At 40.0% G+C, this 15,191-nt stretch overlaps 1 protein-coding gene across 1 annotated transcript; it reads left to right on the top strand.

Moving 5' to 3' along the window:
- The first annotated feature begins 294 nt into the window (after positions 1-294).
- Positions 295-3,331, top strand: tas1r3 (taste receptor, type 1, member 3). The gene is made up of 7 exons (XM_010782774.1): positions 295-497; positions 616-916; positions 1,216-1,572; positions 1,663-2,076; positions 2,185-2,388; positions 2,515-2,635; positions 3,048-3,331. Exons 1-7 carry the CDS (start codon positions 295-297, stop codon positions 3,149-3,151), a joined length of 1,704 nt encoding a protein of 567 aa, XP_010781076.1. The 3' UTR covers positions 3,152-3,331.
- The last annotated feature ends 11,860 nt before the right edge of the window (positions 3,332-15,191 follow it).

Raw genomic sequence — 15,191 nt, 5'->3', positions numbered from 1 at the left:
TAAGCATAAACACATGGGGCAAAGTGAGTTTTCACATGCCGTGCTTTACAAATTAATTTTTTTTTAAATTAATGACTGTGTGTTACATTTTTACTTTATGTCCACTTGTCCACTGATGGAAATGCAAGTCAATATTGTAAAGACCATTTAAAATAATAGCAGTTACTTGGTGTTACACCAGGTGGCCAAGGTGGGGCGGGGCCAATTGTACCTATTTTGCTTTGGGTGTTTCAGGTGAGTTTGCATACAACAACTGATGATCAGTCTCTTTTCAGGCTCTGGCTTAACTGCATAATGACAGCACATTGGACCTTTCTGGTTTTGTGCTGTGCGATCAGACTGAGCCACAGTGAGGATCCACCCGAATGGTTTCAGAACATTTCAACCAGTCTCTTCAACTTGCCAGGGGACATCATGCTCGGAGGGCTCTTTCAGATTAACCTGCTCTCAAGCGACCTCAGCCAGAGGACGGAGCCCAGCAATATCAGCTGTGAAAAGTAAGACAATTCAATTTTAGGAAATTAATAAGCCAGTTATTTGTGATATTGCACCAATATGTTTCATTAACTTGAATAATAAGGCTTATTTTTGTTTTTTCTACCTGTGGTCCCACAGTTTAAATGAGGCTGGCCTGGGTCTTGCTCTAGTAATGAAATATGCAGTGGACGAAATCAACGCAAACCAAATTCTTCTCCCAGGAATGAAGTTGGGTTATGAAATCTATGATACGTGCAGGGAATCTGCCGTCATCGTGAAACCCACCATCTCATTCCTCACTGCAAAATCCAACAAAGCGCTATCTGTGGAGTGTAATTACACGGACTATGAGACCAGCATCTCAGCTGTGATTGGTCCAGTAAGCTCGGAAATGGTGTCGGTCATAGGAAAGCTCCTGGGATTCTTTCTGATGCCACAGGTTTGGTTACAAATAGGTCTTGTCATTTGTCCACAGACATCAACGCCACAGGCCATATTTGCTGTTCTTCAAACAAGCAGTGTCACAGAAAAAACGATTATTTGTTCATTGGCAAATATCAATTGTTTCTCCTTTTATTGTTGTTGGAAGTGTAGTTTCCATCACTTTCCAGTTGCAGTGCAAATTCTCCTGCAACATCATTACATTTGCATTAGGCCTTATGCATCAACATTGGAGCATTGCTGGGTAACTTCAGTGTGGTACAAATAAGTGGTTTAATATGACTTTTCTCCCTCCAGGTTAGCTTCGGTGCCACCAGTGACAAATTCAGTGACAAACTTCTCTACCCATCATTCTTCCGCACAGTGCCCAGTGACAAATGGCAAGTGAAGGTCATGGCGCTTCTGCTGAAAGAGTTTGAGTGGAACTGGGTGGCGGTGGTGGGCAGCGACGAGGAGTATGGACAACAAGGTGTGCAAGAATTCTCCAAAATAACAGAGAATATGTCGGTCTGCGTGGCCTATCAGGGGCTGATTCCAGTGTACACTGACCCTGGACCAGCAATCACTAATATCATCAACAACATCAATGCAACTAAGGTCGGAGTGGTCATAGTGTTTGCTCTCGCAGAGCCAGCTGCTATCTTTTTCAAAGAGGTTGGTGAATCACTTTTGAAAAGTATTGCATGTTAGTGGTAGATAGTTTATATGTATTTCAGTACCAATAATGCAATCCCATTACCCCAGGTCATCAGGAGAAATGTACGGGCTGTATGGATTGCAAGCACAAGTTGGTCCATCAATAATCATCTGACTTCCTTGCCCAATATCCAAAAAATTGGCACCATCGTTGGATTCATTGACCAGACACAGACTCTGGATGAGCTCACTGCCTACACACAGGTGCTCTTAACCAAACTGAGCGATGAGAGGGCAAATATGTCACCTCCAGCACCAAAGTCTAAAGTCAATTCTAAAAATCCCTGCCCACAATGTTGGAATTTGTCACCTGCTAACATTAGCTTGGTGACAGAACCTGTAGTGCAGCGCACAGCTTTCAGTGTGTATGCTGCCATCTACTTTGTGGCTGAGGCACTACACAACCTGCTGGGATGTAATTCAACTGGCTGCGTGAAGGAAACCAAAGTCTATCCCTGGAAGGTGATTTATTTTGAGTTGTTTGTAAAATAGGTTACACACATTTTTAAGTAAAAAAAAAGATATTGAGAACATCCAAATTAATTGAGGAACAACATCTTTCTTTTGCAGCTGTTGGAGGTTTTAAGGAATACATCTATAGACATAAATGGCACACATTTACAGTTTGACATTAACGGCAACCCAAACCGAGGGTACGATATTATAGAGTGGGTTTGGAATGCTTCGACTTCAGACTTCGTAGTTGTTGGAACCTGTAAAGAAAAACTGTTCATCAACAAAACTCTCTTGAAATGGCACACTGAAAACTCTGAGGTAATACAACACATTTTTTAAATGTATGTAAATTCGGAAAGATGCATACTTTTAATTTGTGATTGAATCCAAGATGATAATAAACTGGTTCTGGTTTCTGTAACTATAATGCAACAACTTTTGCAGGTTCCTCAATCCAATTGCTCAGCAGAATGTGGGCAAGGCCAGGTCCGCAGAGTAAAAGGCTTCCACTCCTGCTGTTTTGATTGTATTGACTGCTTGGAAGGCACTTACCGGAAAAATGAGGGTAATGTGTTCTGTCAAATACCTGATCCTTGTATGAAGGAATAGGACATAATTATTTGGATTAGCGTTATTGGCTTCGCTGAGAGTTAGAGCTTTTTATTTTAGCTCAGCATGACTGCAAACATGAAAAAAGAGATTGGCTTATGCGAACGTAAAAAAAATGCCTGAGAAAGCTAATTTACATTTTCACACATGTTCACACATACAGATTTTATTACCTTGGGGTACACCAGGTTAAAGGTTATCCCCTATCTCCCCTGTTCACTAAGCTTACCCAGTCAGCTGCTTAGTGTTATTTCTTTAATGATGACAAAATCTAAACATACATCAGAGGCCATAAGGTTTTTTGTTTTTTTTTCGATGAAATTCTAATTAATCAAACCAATGTTCTTGTTGTGCTTTCTGACTTATAGAGGACACCCAGTGCGCTAAGTGCTCTGATCGCCAATGGTCTTTAAACAAGAGCACTTCCTGCATTGATCCCAGTTTTGAATTTTTGTCCTGGGCTACACCTTGAGGCTATGCAGTTGACGCTGGCTGGGGTGCTGCTCCTCATTTGTTCAGTTGTCAGTTTGGCCGTGATTTTCCTGAAACACCGGGGATCCTTTATAGCTAGCTGCTCAGGGGCGAACAGCTGAGTTTTGTAGCTCTGATAAGCCTGATGGGACGTCTGCCTCAGTCTTGGTGCTCTTTCCTGGGGCAGCCGGGGGGACATGGTGGTGTCGTCTTCAGCTGCCTCGCCTCCCTTTTCAAGACAGTGGCCATCTTCCATTATCACTTTTATCTCACTACAGGTGGGTAATAATGTGTTGATGTACATATTTACTTTCCTGTAGAACAAATAAATTAGTGCACATTGTAATGATTGCTGCCAACCCTTCTTTTTGAACAGATACTCTACGTGACAAGAGTTCCCAAGGATGGCCGCCTCTCACCTGCCATATGCTAAGGCGGCGCCTGAATCTGGCTGTTTGTGGCTTGTCTGCTTTGCTGTGCAGGGGCCTCTCTGTTGCTGGTTGTTTTGGTGGAAGGGATCACACTGTTGAATATGTGGCAAACCTGAAAATGACTTTGTGAGATCGTTTTCTGACATGTTCCAATATCCCCTTGATTGGATTTGCCCTCACTACAGTGGTTTCAAACGGTTTGCAATGGCCTGCTTATATGCACGTTCATTGTCTACCTTCGATGCGCAAAGCCTCTTCATCAGTACACCCTTGCATTGGACATTCACCTTTGCGCCTCCCTAAGGTGCTTCTGTGGTGATTTTTGGGTTGACCTTTTGTTCAAATCTCATAGGCTTGAGTCACAAGGTCGATCTTTTGTTCCATGTTTCTTTCAACCTGCAACGAACTGTGGGTTAGTGGCAGCCTTACTACTTTTTCAAAATGCCTACTTGCCTGTTAGAAACCTGAGCTCAACTACGCGAACACTTCTGCTACCTTCCTTGAGGGCGCCCCGCAATTAACTCACAGCTTCAGGTAGAACCGCAAGCCGCGCAAGAGCCAGGGAATAAAGTTTGTGTTTAATACAACTCAATGAAAGTATCTGTACACTATTGCTAAAATGAAAATGTATTGCCTGGCCATTGCTTTCATTTTGTAAGGGTGTTTTGGTGTTTAGGCTCCGTGTGAAACATTTTTGGACCTTACCACTATTTAACGGGAGTATGTCACCACCCCTTGAAAACCTAACATGCTCATAAACAACCGATAACGGATTACATGTAACAACTGTTAATGTGCTTTTGAAAATATTTTAAAATCAGTAGGTTAAAGAGTGTTTTAGTCAAATTGCAAACCACTTGCCAAAAACATACCAAATACAATAACAAGAGCAATAAAAAGTAAGATCTTGTTTTCTGTTGAGATTGCTTTTCTCCTAGTTCTAAGCCGTACTGCGATTTGCATCATTCTCTTGAATGAATAAGAAAGAGACTGCTCGGCTGCATTATCAATACTCAAAAGGTGGACGCATAAGCCGACTCTCATTGCGACAGACATTATTTACTTAACGTACATGGTGACAATGAGACATTACGTTTTTTTCACATTTTTTTCTATCTGTTTATTTGGAATTGGAGTTGCTTAATGTCTTTCATGCTTGTAAAGCACTTGTGAAATTACCTTGTGGTTGAAAGGGTGCTTTATAACTAACCATGCCGCCTTAATTAGTCAGGCTTTTTTTACAATTAACGATTCTCGAAATACTTTTCATTAAGAGTGTGTCCCAAATTGCCTGTTGGTGTTAAGACCAATCTGATATGGAAGAGGCGTAACTGATATGGAGGCATATTACTGTAAAGGAAATTAGACTCTTTCAACGAAAAAGCTGCCGATTTTCATTTCAATATTTATTTAAAAGAAAGTGAACCAAAGTCCTTCACATGTTGTATCAACCAATGCTGGCAATTGATTTGTAGTCCCTTGCCACATGACATGGAAGCTATTGAAAGAGCATCCATGGAGTTTTTAAATTAACGCAAAACGTTTTTTGGGGTTAAGATATAATTCAAACTCCCATTAAAGGGATGGCTACTATCATTTGTTTCTTTTAGTGATAATCTGCGTATGGATAATAACTCGGTCACCATTACATGTCAAATATGATTAAAAAAAACTCAAATATTTTTGTATTCAAATATTTCATCAACAAATTCATCAATCGATCTAAAAAAGTGCTACCACATACTACTTACCTAAAGTTATGTTTAGTGTGCCGATCTTTCATTTCCATTTCCTGTATNTCACTGAGGAGGCTGTCGAACTGACGGTGATTCAGCCCTCTGGCTCGGATGAAATTAACCGTTTGGACAACCACTTTCATGACGTGATCCATTTTTAACGTCTTGCAACACAATGCCTCCTGGTGCAAAATACAGTGGAATGTCCAAAAACGATCTCCTCCATTTGCTGCTTGTACTTTCTCCCTGAATTTCGTCGGAACACCTGCTTTTTTCCCGATCATTGATGGTGCGCTGTCTGCAGCCAGACTGACAGCACGGGTCCAATCCACTCCGACCCTGTCCAGTGCTTCAACGAGAGCGCTTAAAATGTCATCCGCTTTAGTGGTGTCTGTCATAGGAACCAACTCAAGGAACTCTTCGGTGACCGTCAAAGTCTCATCAACACCACGAATGAATATTGCCAGTTGAGCAACATCTGTAATGTCAGTGCTCTAATGGATTGCAACTGAAAATGCTACGAATGACTTGACTTTTGTTTTTTTCTGGCTATCCAAATCTGCTGAAAGATCGGTAATGCTATCCTTCACTGTATTCCTCGTTAGACTAATGTTGGCGAAAGCTTGTCGCTTCTCAGGGCACACAATTTCTGCAGCCTTCAGCATGCATGTTTTCACAAACTCACCCTCAGAGTATGGCTTTGAGGCTGATGCTATTTCGTTAACAATGAGATAGCCGGCTTTCAATGCTGCGTCACTTATATCTCGGCTCTGGGTAAAAACGGCCTGTTGTTTCTTTAGACCTGATAGCAGGTTATTTATCTTTTCTTTTCTCCATTTTCCTTGCAAGCAGTCGTATTTCTCTCCATGGTGAGTCTCATAATGGCGGCGAATATTATATTCTTTGGGCACAGCAACTTGCTGCGAACACACCAAGCATACAGGTTTCCCATTCACCTCTGTAAAAAAATAGGATGCAGTCAATTTTTCTTGGAAAACTCGGCACTCCGTGTCCACTTTTCTCTTTTTTGACAGAGACTTTTGGGGATGAGGGTATCAGAGGTTGTTGACTGCAATCACTACTCTTACTCATTACTTGTTTTACAGTCTGGCTGCGCTCTCACTGGTACCGGTGCGGTAGTGCGCCCACTAGTGGAAGGATTCAAAATAGCAGTTTTTTTTTCGTCCTCTCATAGCCTACTTAGCAAAGTCCTTCAGCTCCGTGGGCCAAGCTGGAATGCTTCCCGGGCCGGATCCGGCCCGCGGGCCGTATGTTTGCCATCCCTGGTCTAAGTGAAAGGTGACTGTAAAAACTACACTGCGCATGCTCAGAGTATTATCCTATTTAATGTGTGTGGCAAAAGAATAATGACCATAGGGGGCACATGCATTAGCCGACGGGTTGATTTGTGTCAATGATTTCTAACTATTCCAGTGTACTATACGCCAAGAAATCTAGAAATTCCCAAGGAAATTGCAGGGAAGACAACTGCTACTAGCAAGTAAACATCAATGCAGGATTTAAACTTTTTAGAACATCTGTTTTGGATGGTTTTATTCATTTAACATGGTTTGTTTGACCAAGCAATACACATAGTGTGTTTTGGTATGTAGTGAATGAATGCAAAAAGAAACTCCATCTTTAAGCGGCATTAGCTTTACTTGCTAGTTTCCCCACTGTCCGGTCGGAGAGGAAAAAAACCTCTCTTTTATTAGTTTCAATTGAGTATTTGCTCCAATATATTTGGTTCTAACCTTCTTTTTTTTTTTTGTTCACTTACTTTATTACACAACAGAGCAGAATCGATACAGAAACAGAGATGGATCTTCAGTGGCTGACTTTATTTCAACAGTAGATATTTTCTACATTGTGAATAATGTTAGCTTTAAAAACTAACATGCTCAGCAGTTTTGAGCAATTAGTTTAACCTCTTGAATAATTCAACTATATATGTGCTCTATAAGACTAATGTCTTGAAAACAAACATACAAGCTTGAGGCTATAGAGGAAATACTAGGAGACTATATAATGCATTGTTTGGTTTGGTGTTTTAGGGGATTTATTGCAAATAAAAACAATTCAGAACAACTCTAGCCATCCTTTATATAAATGTGACTTCAAGAGTTTTCAGAGTGACGTGATTTAGATAGATTGCTATTCACACCATGAATAATGCTAGACAAGAGTGAAAGAGTTGGACAGGAAGACAGAAAATGTCTGCAATATGATATAAATTCTCTATGTCCTGCTATTATACGTTGTCATAGATATGATCAAGATTCATTTGTGATCATTAGAGATGCACCTGCTGCTTCCCCTATCTCTTTTGCTGGATCCGAAAGAAAAGCATAGCCAGGGCAACAAAACAAGTGATAAATCACAAAAGGCAGAGTGTACACAATAGAGATGTTTGCATTCAGCTGTACCGCGGAAGGCCATTCATCATATCTAGGCAGTCACTGCAGCCGTACCCCTCCCTCACTGTCTTGCTCCAATTCTACCTCCCTCTGCACTTTACTCCCCCAATCCCCTGGTCCCACCCACTTTCCCTCCTTTATTCCTCTCCGCCTAAACCTCCTCTTTATTTATCTTCCACTCACCATCTTCTATCTCCTTCCTCGTACACCCAACCCCAAACACAATCATTTATTCATTTGTTTTCCCTTCCGTCCCAGCGCAGTCTATTTTTACAAGTACATACTGAGTTGCCAGCAAGGAAGTTGCTAGGCTATATGGTGTCAGACCATTTGCTTCTTGGTGTTTCACCGCAATCATTTCTGTGCCTTTAGCTTTTTTTCTTTGCTTTCCTTGTTAACCATTTCCATATATTAAGCAGATGTAACTATGTTGTGTTCGTGCTTCCTCTTTGTATATATATTCTTATATGCTTATAGGCTTAGGTGTGTATCAGTAGGGCATTACCGGCATATATTAATAACCAGAGAAGACTTAGTATTATGTAGCATTTGTCTTTTTTTATACAAGAAGTACATCGAGACTTGTTCAACCTGTCCTGTGAAATAACCCGCTATTCTCTGTCAACGATTATCAGGATCATTAATAATTGTATCCGCGACTGGGCACTGAGATTTGTATGTATAGTATACCTGTGTGATAGAAATGCGTTTTTGTATGCATATGTTTTGGCAAGGAACAAGCAAAGTACTGAATTTGCACCCTTCAAACAGCATCTTCTCCATAATTATGAAGTTCAATTCTCAAGCTCTATTTACATTCCTCTGACACAGAAGTGAGTACGCCAGCAGCAGACATCTGCCACATTTCGAAAGATGCTACTTATTTTTTTAATAGAAGTAAGCAGTTGAGGTTGTTCTCATACACTGTTCAGGGCTATACCTACACCAACTAATGTTGTGCGATTTGTTCTTATGTTTTTAACAAACGTTGAAGACATTTGAGTAGTGAGAATGTCTCGTGTATTGGTGGGTCCAAAAACACCAGACTTCTACCCAGAAGACAATATTTGTGTCATATTTGAAACCTGATTTATATGTTTCATAACTTACGTGCTTATGTAAGGCCAAATCCTTATTTTAACCCACACGTTGACTTGTTTGTCAAGTAACTGGGCACTTGGGTAGTTATTTTAGAAAACCCTAATAACCCTTTCTTAAACCAATAGTTTCCTCTTTGAGTAGACTGCATGCATACATTTGTCCCTGCTCTTGGAAAAGCTTTGCAAGTACGTTTTCAGTGTGTGTATTGAACAAACTGTTAACATGGTTGTCAGAAGTAAGAACATTTGTTGGAAATAGTTTTAAAGCGATAAATACCATTTCATAAGATACAGTATCATATTAAACGGTTCCAGCAGGATTGGTTGACACTATTTGTTAATGGTTACTCATTATTCAGTGCTGATAGATTCCTTTTTTTTTCAAATCAACATTTATTCAGGACTCCTTCATCCATCTCTACTTTTTAAAGGAAAAACAATGCCTTTTGCTCGAGTAACACCACAAATGTAAGGCACATAAAGGTTGATGCTACTTAGAGGTGTTCCAATGTCATACCGTCTAATTAGGGAACATTTCCTAATCTGTGACCCACCATTTTAAAATCCATTATTAAAATTCATTTAAAAAAGACGGACAAAAAAGAGCTGTACCAACTACATTAAACTTGAACGCGTAACTCTTTATGTCTCATATTGTATATTACAACACATTGATTAAGATTACCCAAAGAAACTTACAATTATTGCATTCAACCATGAGGATAAAAAGATACAAGAATCAAACAAATAAACAACACTGAATTGCTTCAAGTGCCTAAACCACAAAAACCGATAGAGAACGAGTATTATTATCTGCCAGCTGGTGAGAGAGAAACCTGTTATTATGTTGAAAGATGTCCATTCACAGTGAATCACTATAATCAGATGCCCCAGGCAATTTGATGATTTGCCCTGAATCCTGGCTTTCAAGACGTGAATTTAATACACAATGACAAATATTGTAGATTAATGACAGATATCATATTCCGATTGTCTTTGGGTAATTCTTTACGCAACATAGACACAAACTCAGAATGAACTCAGACAAAACGTTATTTGGCTTATGCCCTCCACGACAAAGTTGCGAATGACAGGTTTATTCTTCATGCTAAATAGATTTGGGGTTTACAAATATAATTAAGCTACACAAGGGTTAAACACTAGCAGACAATGTCGAATAGAGAAGCTGAATGGGGCCAGAGACTGGTGGCTGGTATGTTAATCTTTAGTGGTTAATCATATCATTCTGTGCTTTGTCTTAAGTATTGTGTGCTGAATAGGGTAATGCTGTCTTTTACAAACCATGATTTGTAAACATGCGCTGAGACTGTACTTGCCATTTACGAGCAATTAGGAATAGCAATAGTTCTGTGTTAAGTTAACTGCTTCAGCGGCCTGGAAAATCACTGTATAGTATCTTACTGTTGACAAAATGGGGACAAGGGTACTTTGACATCTCAGTTATACAGTGGGGTTACTGATGGATGCTCTGCAAAGCTACCACATGATCCCTGCTCTATCTGACTTCTGAATGGAGGTTCAACATTTGAAAATAAATTCATTTTGATTGTAAGTGTAACTTACTGTTGTTAAGTGTAACTGTTGGGCGTGGTTTTTTCTCCCGGATTACAGTTGCGGTTTTAAACATGTGGTAAATTGAGACAACATTAAACAATGTATGAGCAAAACCACATGGTTTGGTTTTTAACTAATTTTTATTCAATTTTAAGTCACAGACGTTATCTCAACATTGACTTATGGTTTTAGGACATAACCACAGTCTCCTTTTTCTAAAGCTACTTCTACAGACTTTGATTATACAAGTGAAAATAGGCCTACAACAAACCAGAACAAAATACACTAATGTTAATCAAAAACAACATCAAAAGGGCCTTGATACACTTTCAAGCAAACTCTGTTGCAGTTGATTTTTTTGTGAGAATAGATCTAAAAGTCAAAATCAAACTACTGTTAAAGTTGTCTGTTTGGGTATCCTTAAACATCTGTTCAAACATCTGATAATGCAGGATGATAGTTACCTTTTTGTCTCATATTACATGTTAACTATTCAGTCTTCCTAAATCATGTGTAAATGGCGAAAATGTACCTGAATTACGAGGTCCCCCTTGTGACAGGAACACATTCCAGTTGTGTTAGGAACATAGTTGTATGATTGTTTTAGTCCTCGTTTTTCTCCTCCATTACTATAATTACTGATAAATCCACTGCCCTGGAATTGCTATAATATGCTAAAATCTACTCCCAATTGTAATGCGCCATTGTAAAGTATGAGATACTACATTTTGGATTGATTTATTCTCGATTAATAAAAGAAGTTGAATAGGAAGAAATTGTTACCAACTTTTTATAGATGTTTGCATTATGTCACTTGAGATGTGGTGTGACTATAATCCAAACCACCCGGTTATACCGTATTTTAACTGCATAGTTTTCTGCGGAGGTACCGCACTTTCACAATAAACAGATCCCTAACTATTCACTTGCTCTGTAGCTATTTGTCACTTGTGAAACCTGAATTTATTTATTTGTCACTTAACTTACTTACTTAAAGTGGATCTATCATGCTATATTTGAACAATATATTGTAGGGCCATACCTATATAAAGTATATAAATATATATATTTTTTCAAAATACCAAACAGATCCTGCATTTTAGCCATGCATCATTTCGCTCTATTTGCTCTTTCCAGCGCTGTTTTTGCAGGGGGCTGATTCTGTGAGCTGCAGCTGACCACGCCCCCCTGCAGGAGAGGGGAGCTGCTTTGTGATCTGTCAGAAGAGAGGGAGAAAAAGAGATCTCTGTCCTCTGTGTTTTATTCTTATGTGATTATATAGAGTCATTATTCATTTGTTTTAAAGCTCAATAAATAACAAAGAAGACCTTTGACCGGCACTTTTCTAATTTTGTCCGGAAGATTTAAACTTTAACGAACATGTTGACCGGCGAAAAAAAATCTAACTGAAACTCTGCCGCACAGTCCCCTCGTTCCTTGGAAGAGGCGGAGAGGTGGGTGTTTGTCATCTGCTGGTGGACTACCAGCACCCATGCGGGAAGTCTTCTTCGCTGCTTTTTTTGGCAGACTACAGCGCCACTTACAGGCCTGGCATATGTACTACAGCGTCTCCAGCGCTCCGTGGCCCAACTCCCCATTCCCCTGATAGGTGGAGAGTTGGCCATACAGGCGGGGTCCTCGTTCCTGACGTCAGAGAATTTTCAAATCTGGATCAGTCTGTATCAGATCCGTTGCAGCCCCGNTTAGTCCCAGTCCGCCACTGGCTACATGACCGTATTATCTCTCGTATTACGACTCGGAGTTCGTTTCATATGATTCAGACTCAGAGGCATATGGTTAGAATCTGCAGGGCATATAGCCAATATCGTCTACGATGTCATGACAATAACTTTCCGATCCTTCAGCCTCATATAAGCTCTCAGACACGTTCAAAATTAAACTGTCATCGCTGTCTGAGCTTGCTGCTGTGTGCGCCATCGTGCGTTAACATGCAGATGCTGGGATCCTGAACGGTGCAGCTGGAGCGCTTGGCCCGCAATGACGTCATACATAATTTGACGGGATTTGAAGAATCCCCGAGAAGATCCAGAAAATGGTCAACATTGAAGGGCAGATTAATGGTTATCAAAGTACAAATATCCAAAATCAGTTCAGTAACGGTTTTCAAGGGGACAATATTTACTCAAATTGATGGGTTTGGATGATGGGGGAAACTCGTGTCACAGGCTCTTTAAAGGTCTCCTATTATACTGTTTTTCTTCAATATATTATGTCTCGGATATATACAAACCATGTCTCTGAAGTGCTGATTCTCTGTCTGTTACTCTAGATGAAAATAAGGAGCCACTCCCCACGCCCCTCTGAGAGATATTGGTTAAAAAAACACAATGGTGCTCTAGGAGGAGATTCAGGTGATAAGGTGTGGGGTAGGGTTTACCTCGGTTGGTGATTGGCGAATGGTTACACAAGCCAATAAATCGTTATGACATTACAAAGTGGCCAAAATCTGATCAGCTCATTTTCAGACAGGTTTTTATATAAATGGATCAGGACAAAAAGAGAGAGAATGTTTTTTCCTGAAACGTTCAGAATCTCTTTACACAGAGGGGGGACATGTTGATGTATAAAAGATGTGAAAAAGTGGATCTTGCATAATAGGTTACCTTTAATGTAGAATTTAAGGATACTGGTTTACTTTGTGTGGAACACAAGGAGCATCATACTTTTTCTTAAATAATTCTGTTCCAAATAACATCACGCAAACATGCCTTTGTGGCTCATAGCTGCTCAGAAATGGATGCTAATGTGCACTGAACAGCTCTTTTACCTTTTGACTGCAGCATTGAGACAAACATGAGTAGAAGGCGTGAAATCAGGTTGAAATGCTGCCATCAGAAGGCTTCGACTCACTGCTACCACTTCCCTAATAAACTGAAAGCATCTTGTATTATTCATAAAAAGACCTGGAATATTTATAGTCCATTTGGTGAAGTTATATATTTGTGGCACTGTTGCATTTTGTGTTCATTGGATATTTTTCGTGCATTTACGGCAGTTTGGTAGCAACATTTTACATTGATAATTTATACGAATTCCTATTGCTATATCTTAAAATACTGTTGGTTGCAAAAGGAACAAATAAGAATGATCAGTAAATGGTCAACTTAACAGGTAGCCTTCCTGTGTGGAAAGTGGAAATGCTTTATGGTTGATAAAATATGTAGACCCAGCAGTAGTATTGCTATTCTCTTGGCAGAACGAGTCCGACGCTGACATTTCCCACCAAGTTTTATGGCACACATTACCCATTTTTGCAATATGAGAAATGGCAAAAGTACCATGTTTGCCTGCCATAAATTACCCTGATATTCATCTTGACATTTGTGAGTTACCTTACTGCCGAATTCTCTGAATCAAGATATTTCTGTATTACTGGATATATGATCAAATGTCTGGCGCAGAGAACGAAAAGAGTTTGTGCAGCCTCCTCCTTCGTAGTGTCACAATGACCTACAGCTCCAAAATGAATTTTAAGAAAACGGAGAAGAAAAAAAGAGAGTGTGATAGATGGGTGATTTCCTGGAAAGGTTCATGTTCAGGTGTTTAACTGATAGTGCTGCCAACAAATAACCTCTCGGATATAAAAAGGGTAAACAGACAGGCAATCTTTATTTCCTTTTAAGATTTTCCTTACTACATTACCTGAAGGCAGAATACAGGCAGAATCAGGTATTATACCATATTCAAAGTTAAACAAAAATAATTTGCTGCTTTCTGTTGCACATAATGAAATCAGACACAGATGCTGTGTCTTTAATGACGGGTTTTATTCCATTTGTTCTTGATGATGGCTTCAGCCATATGGCTTTGCTGTGATGGAAGGCAGCTTTTATCTTCTGCAGCTACTTGTTTATCCCCACAGTAATTGATGCCCTTCAAACCTGTCATCCTGTCAGAAGCTGTATCACTGCAGGCTCGGTACACATTGTGCGATTCGGAAATTGCCAGGAAAGCTTTCATACTGAGATTACACTTAATAATTTGTCACACTTAGCTTTAGCCAATCACCTCAGGTGAACCCACTTCCTAAAAAATGCCTCATGAATATGTCTGCGTTCCTGCCACCACAAAAAAAGTGCAGATGAGGACAACTTTAGGCAATTACACAGAATAATAAACATACTTTGAAAGAGGCCTGATTATGCTTTTTGGGGTTTTCCCTTTCCTTTAGTGTGTATTAGGTTTCTTTGCATGCAAATGGAGTACAAAGGCTCGCCAGAGGAGTTTCTCTCCAACACCCACCCCCCCCCACCCCACCCCCCTGGCCTGAAACGCCACTATTGGATTATTTTGTTCACATCAGTAACGTAATGACATCACTTNAAACGTTTTATAGAATAAAAGCTCACTGCAGGACGTTGTAGAAATGCATGTGTGCACCACAACAAAGGATTTGTCATTCACTTTACATTGGCGTTGTTTGCGTGGTGCAGACACGTAAATGTAGCAAAGTTCGTGACTCCACCACGCAACGCGGTGTTAAGGAGTCGTGGTGGAGTCACGCATTCTGNATCTTCTGTTACTGTCCTTTCTTCTTAGGTAAGAGTAAGTACAGAAACACGTAACTCTGGATTTGTTTTAATGTATGAGGTGCAATAAAAGACGCAGCACTGCTGCGTCTTTTATTGCACCTCATACATTAAAACAAATCCAGAGTTACGTGTTTCTGTACTTACTCTTACCTAAGAAGAAAGGACAGTAACAGAAGATCTCTGTGGCTTCAGACTTGATCGCCGTTCAAATGACAGCGTTGGTTTCCCC

This window comes from Notothenia coriiceps, unplaced genomic scaffold (genome assembly GCF_000735185.1).
Source record: "Notothenia coriiceps isolate Sejong01 unplaced genomic scaffold, NC01 NC01_scaffold00024667, whole genome shotgun sequence".
Classification (NCBI taxonomy): domain Eukaryota; kingdom Metazoa; phylum Chordata; class Actinopteri; order Perciformes; family Nototheniidae; genus Notothenia; species Notothenia coriiceps.
This window is presented reverse-complemented; position numbering and strand designations above follow the sequence as displayed.

Excerpts from the sequence above, each read along its gene's own strand:
- tas1r3 (XM_010782774.1), top strand. The coding sequence starts at position 295 with ATGACAGCACATTGGACCTTTCTGGTTTTGTGCTGTGCGATCAGACTG. Across the intron at positions 498-615 it reads AGCAATATCAGCTGTGAAAA|TTTAAATGAGGCTGGCCTGG; the intron begins GTAAGACAATTC and ends GTGGTCCCACAG. Across the intron at positions 2,077-2,184 it reads CCAAAGTCTATCCCTGGAAG|CTGTTGGAGGTTTTAAGGAA; the intron begins GTGATTTATTTT and ends TTTCTTTTGCAG.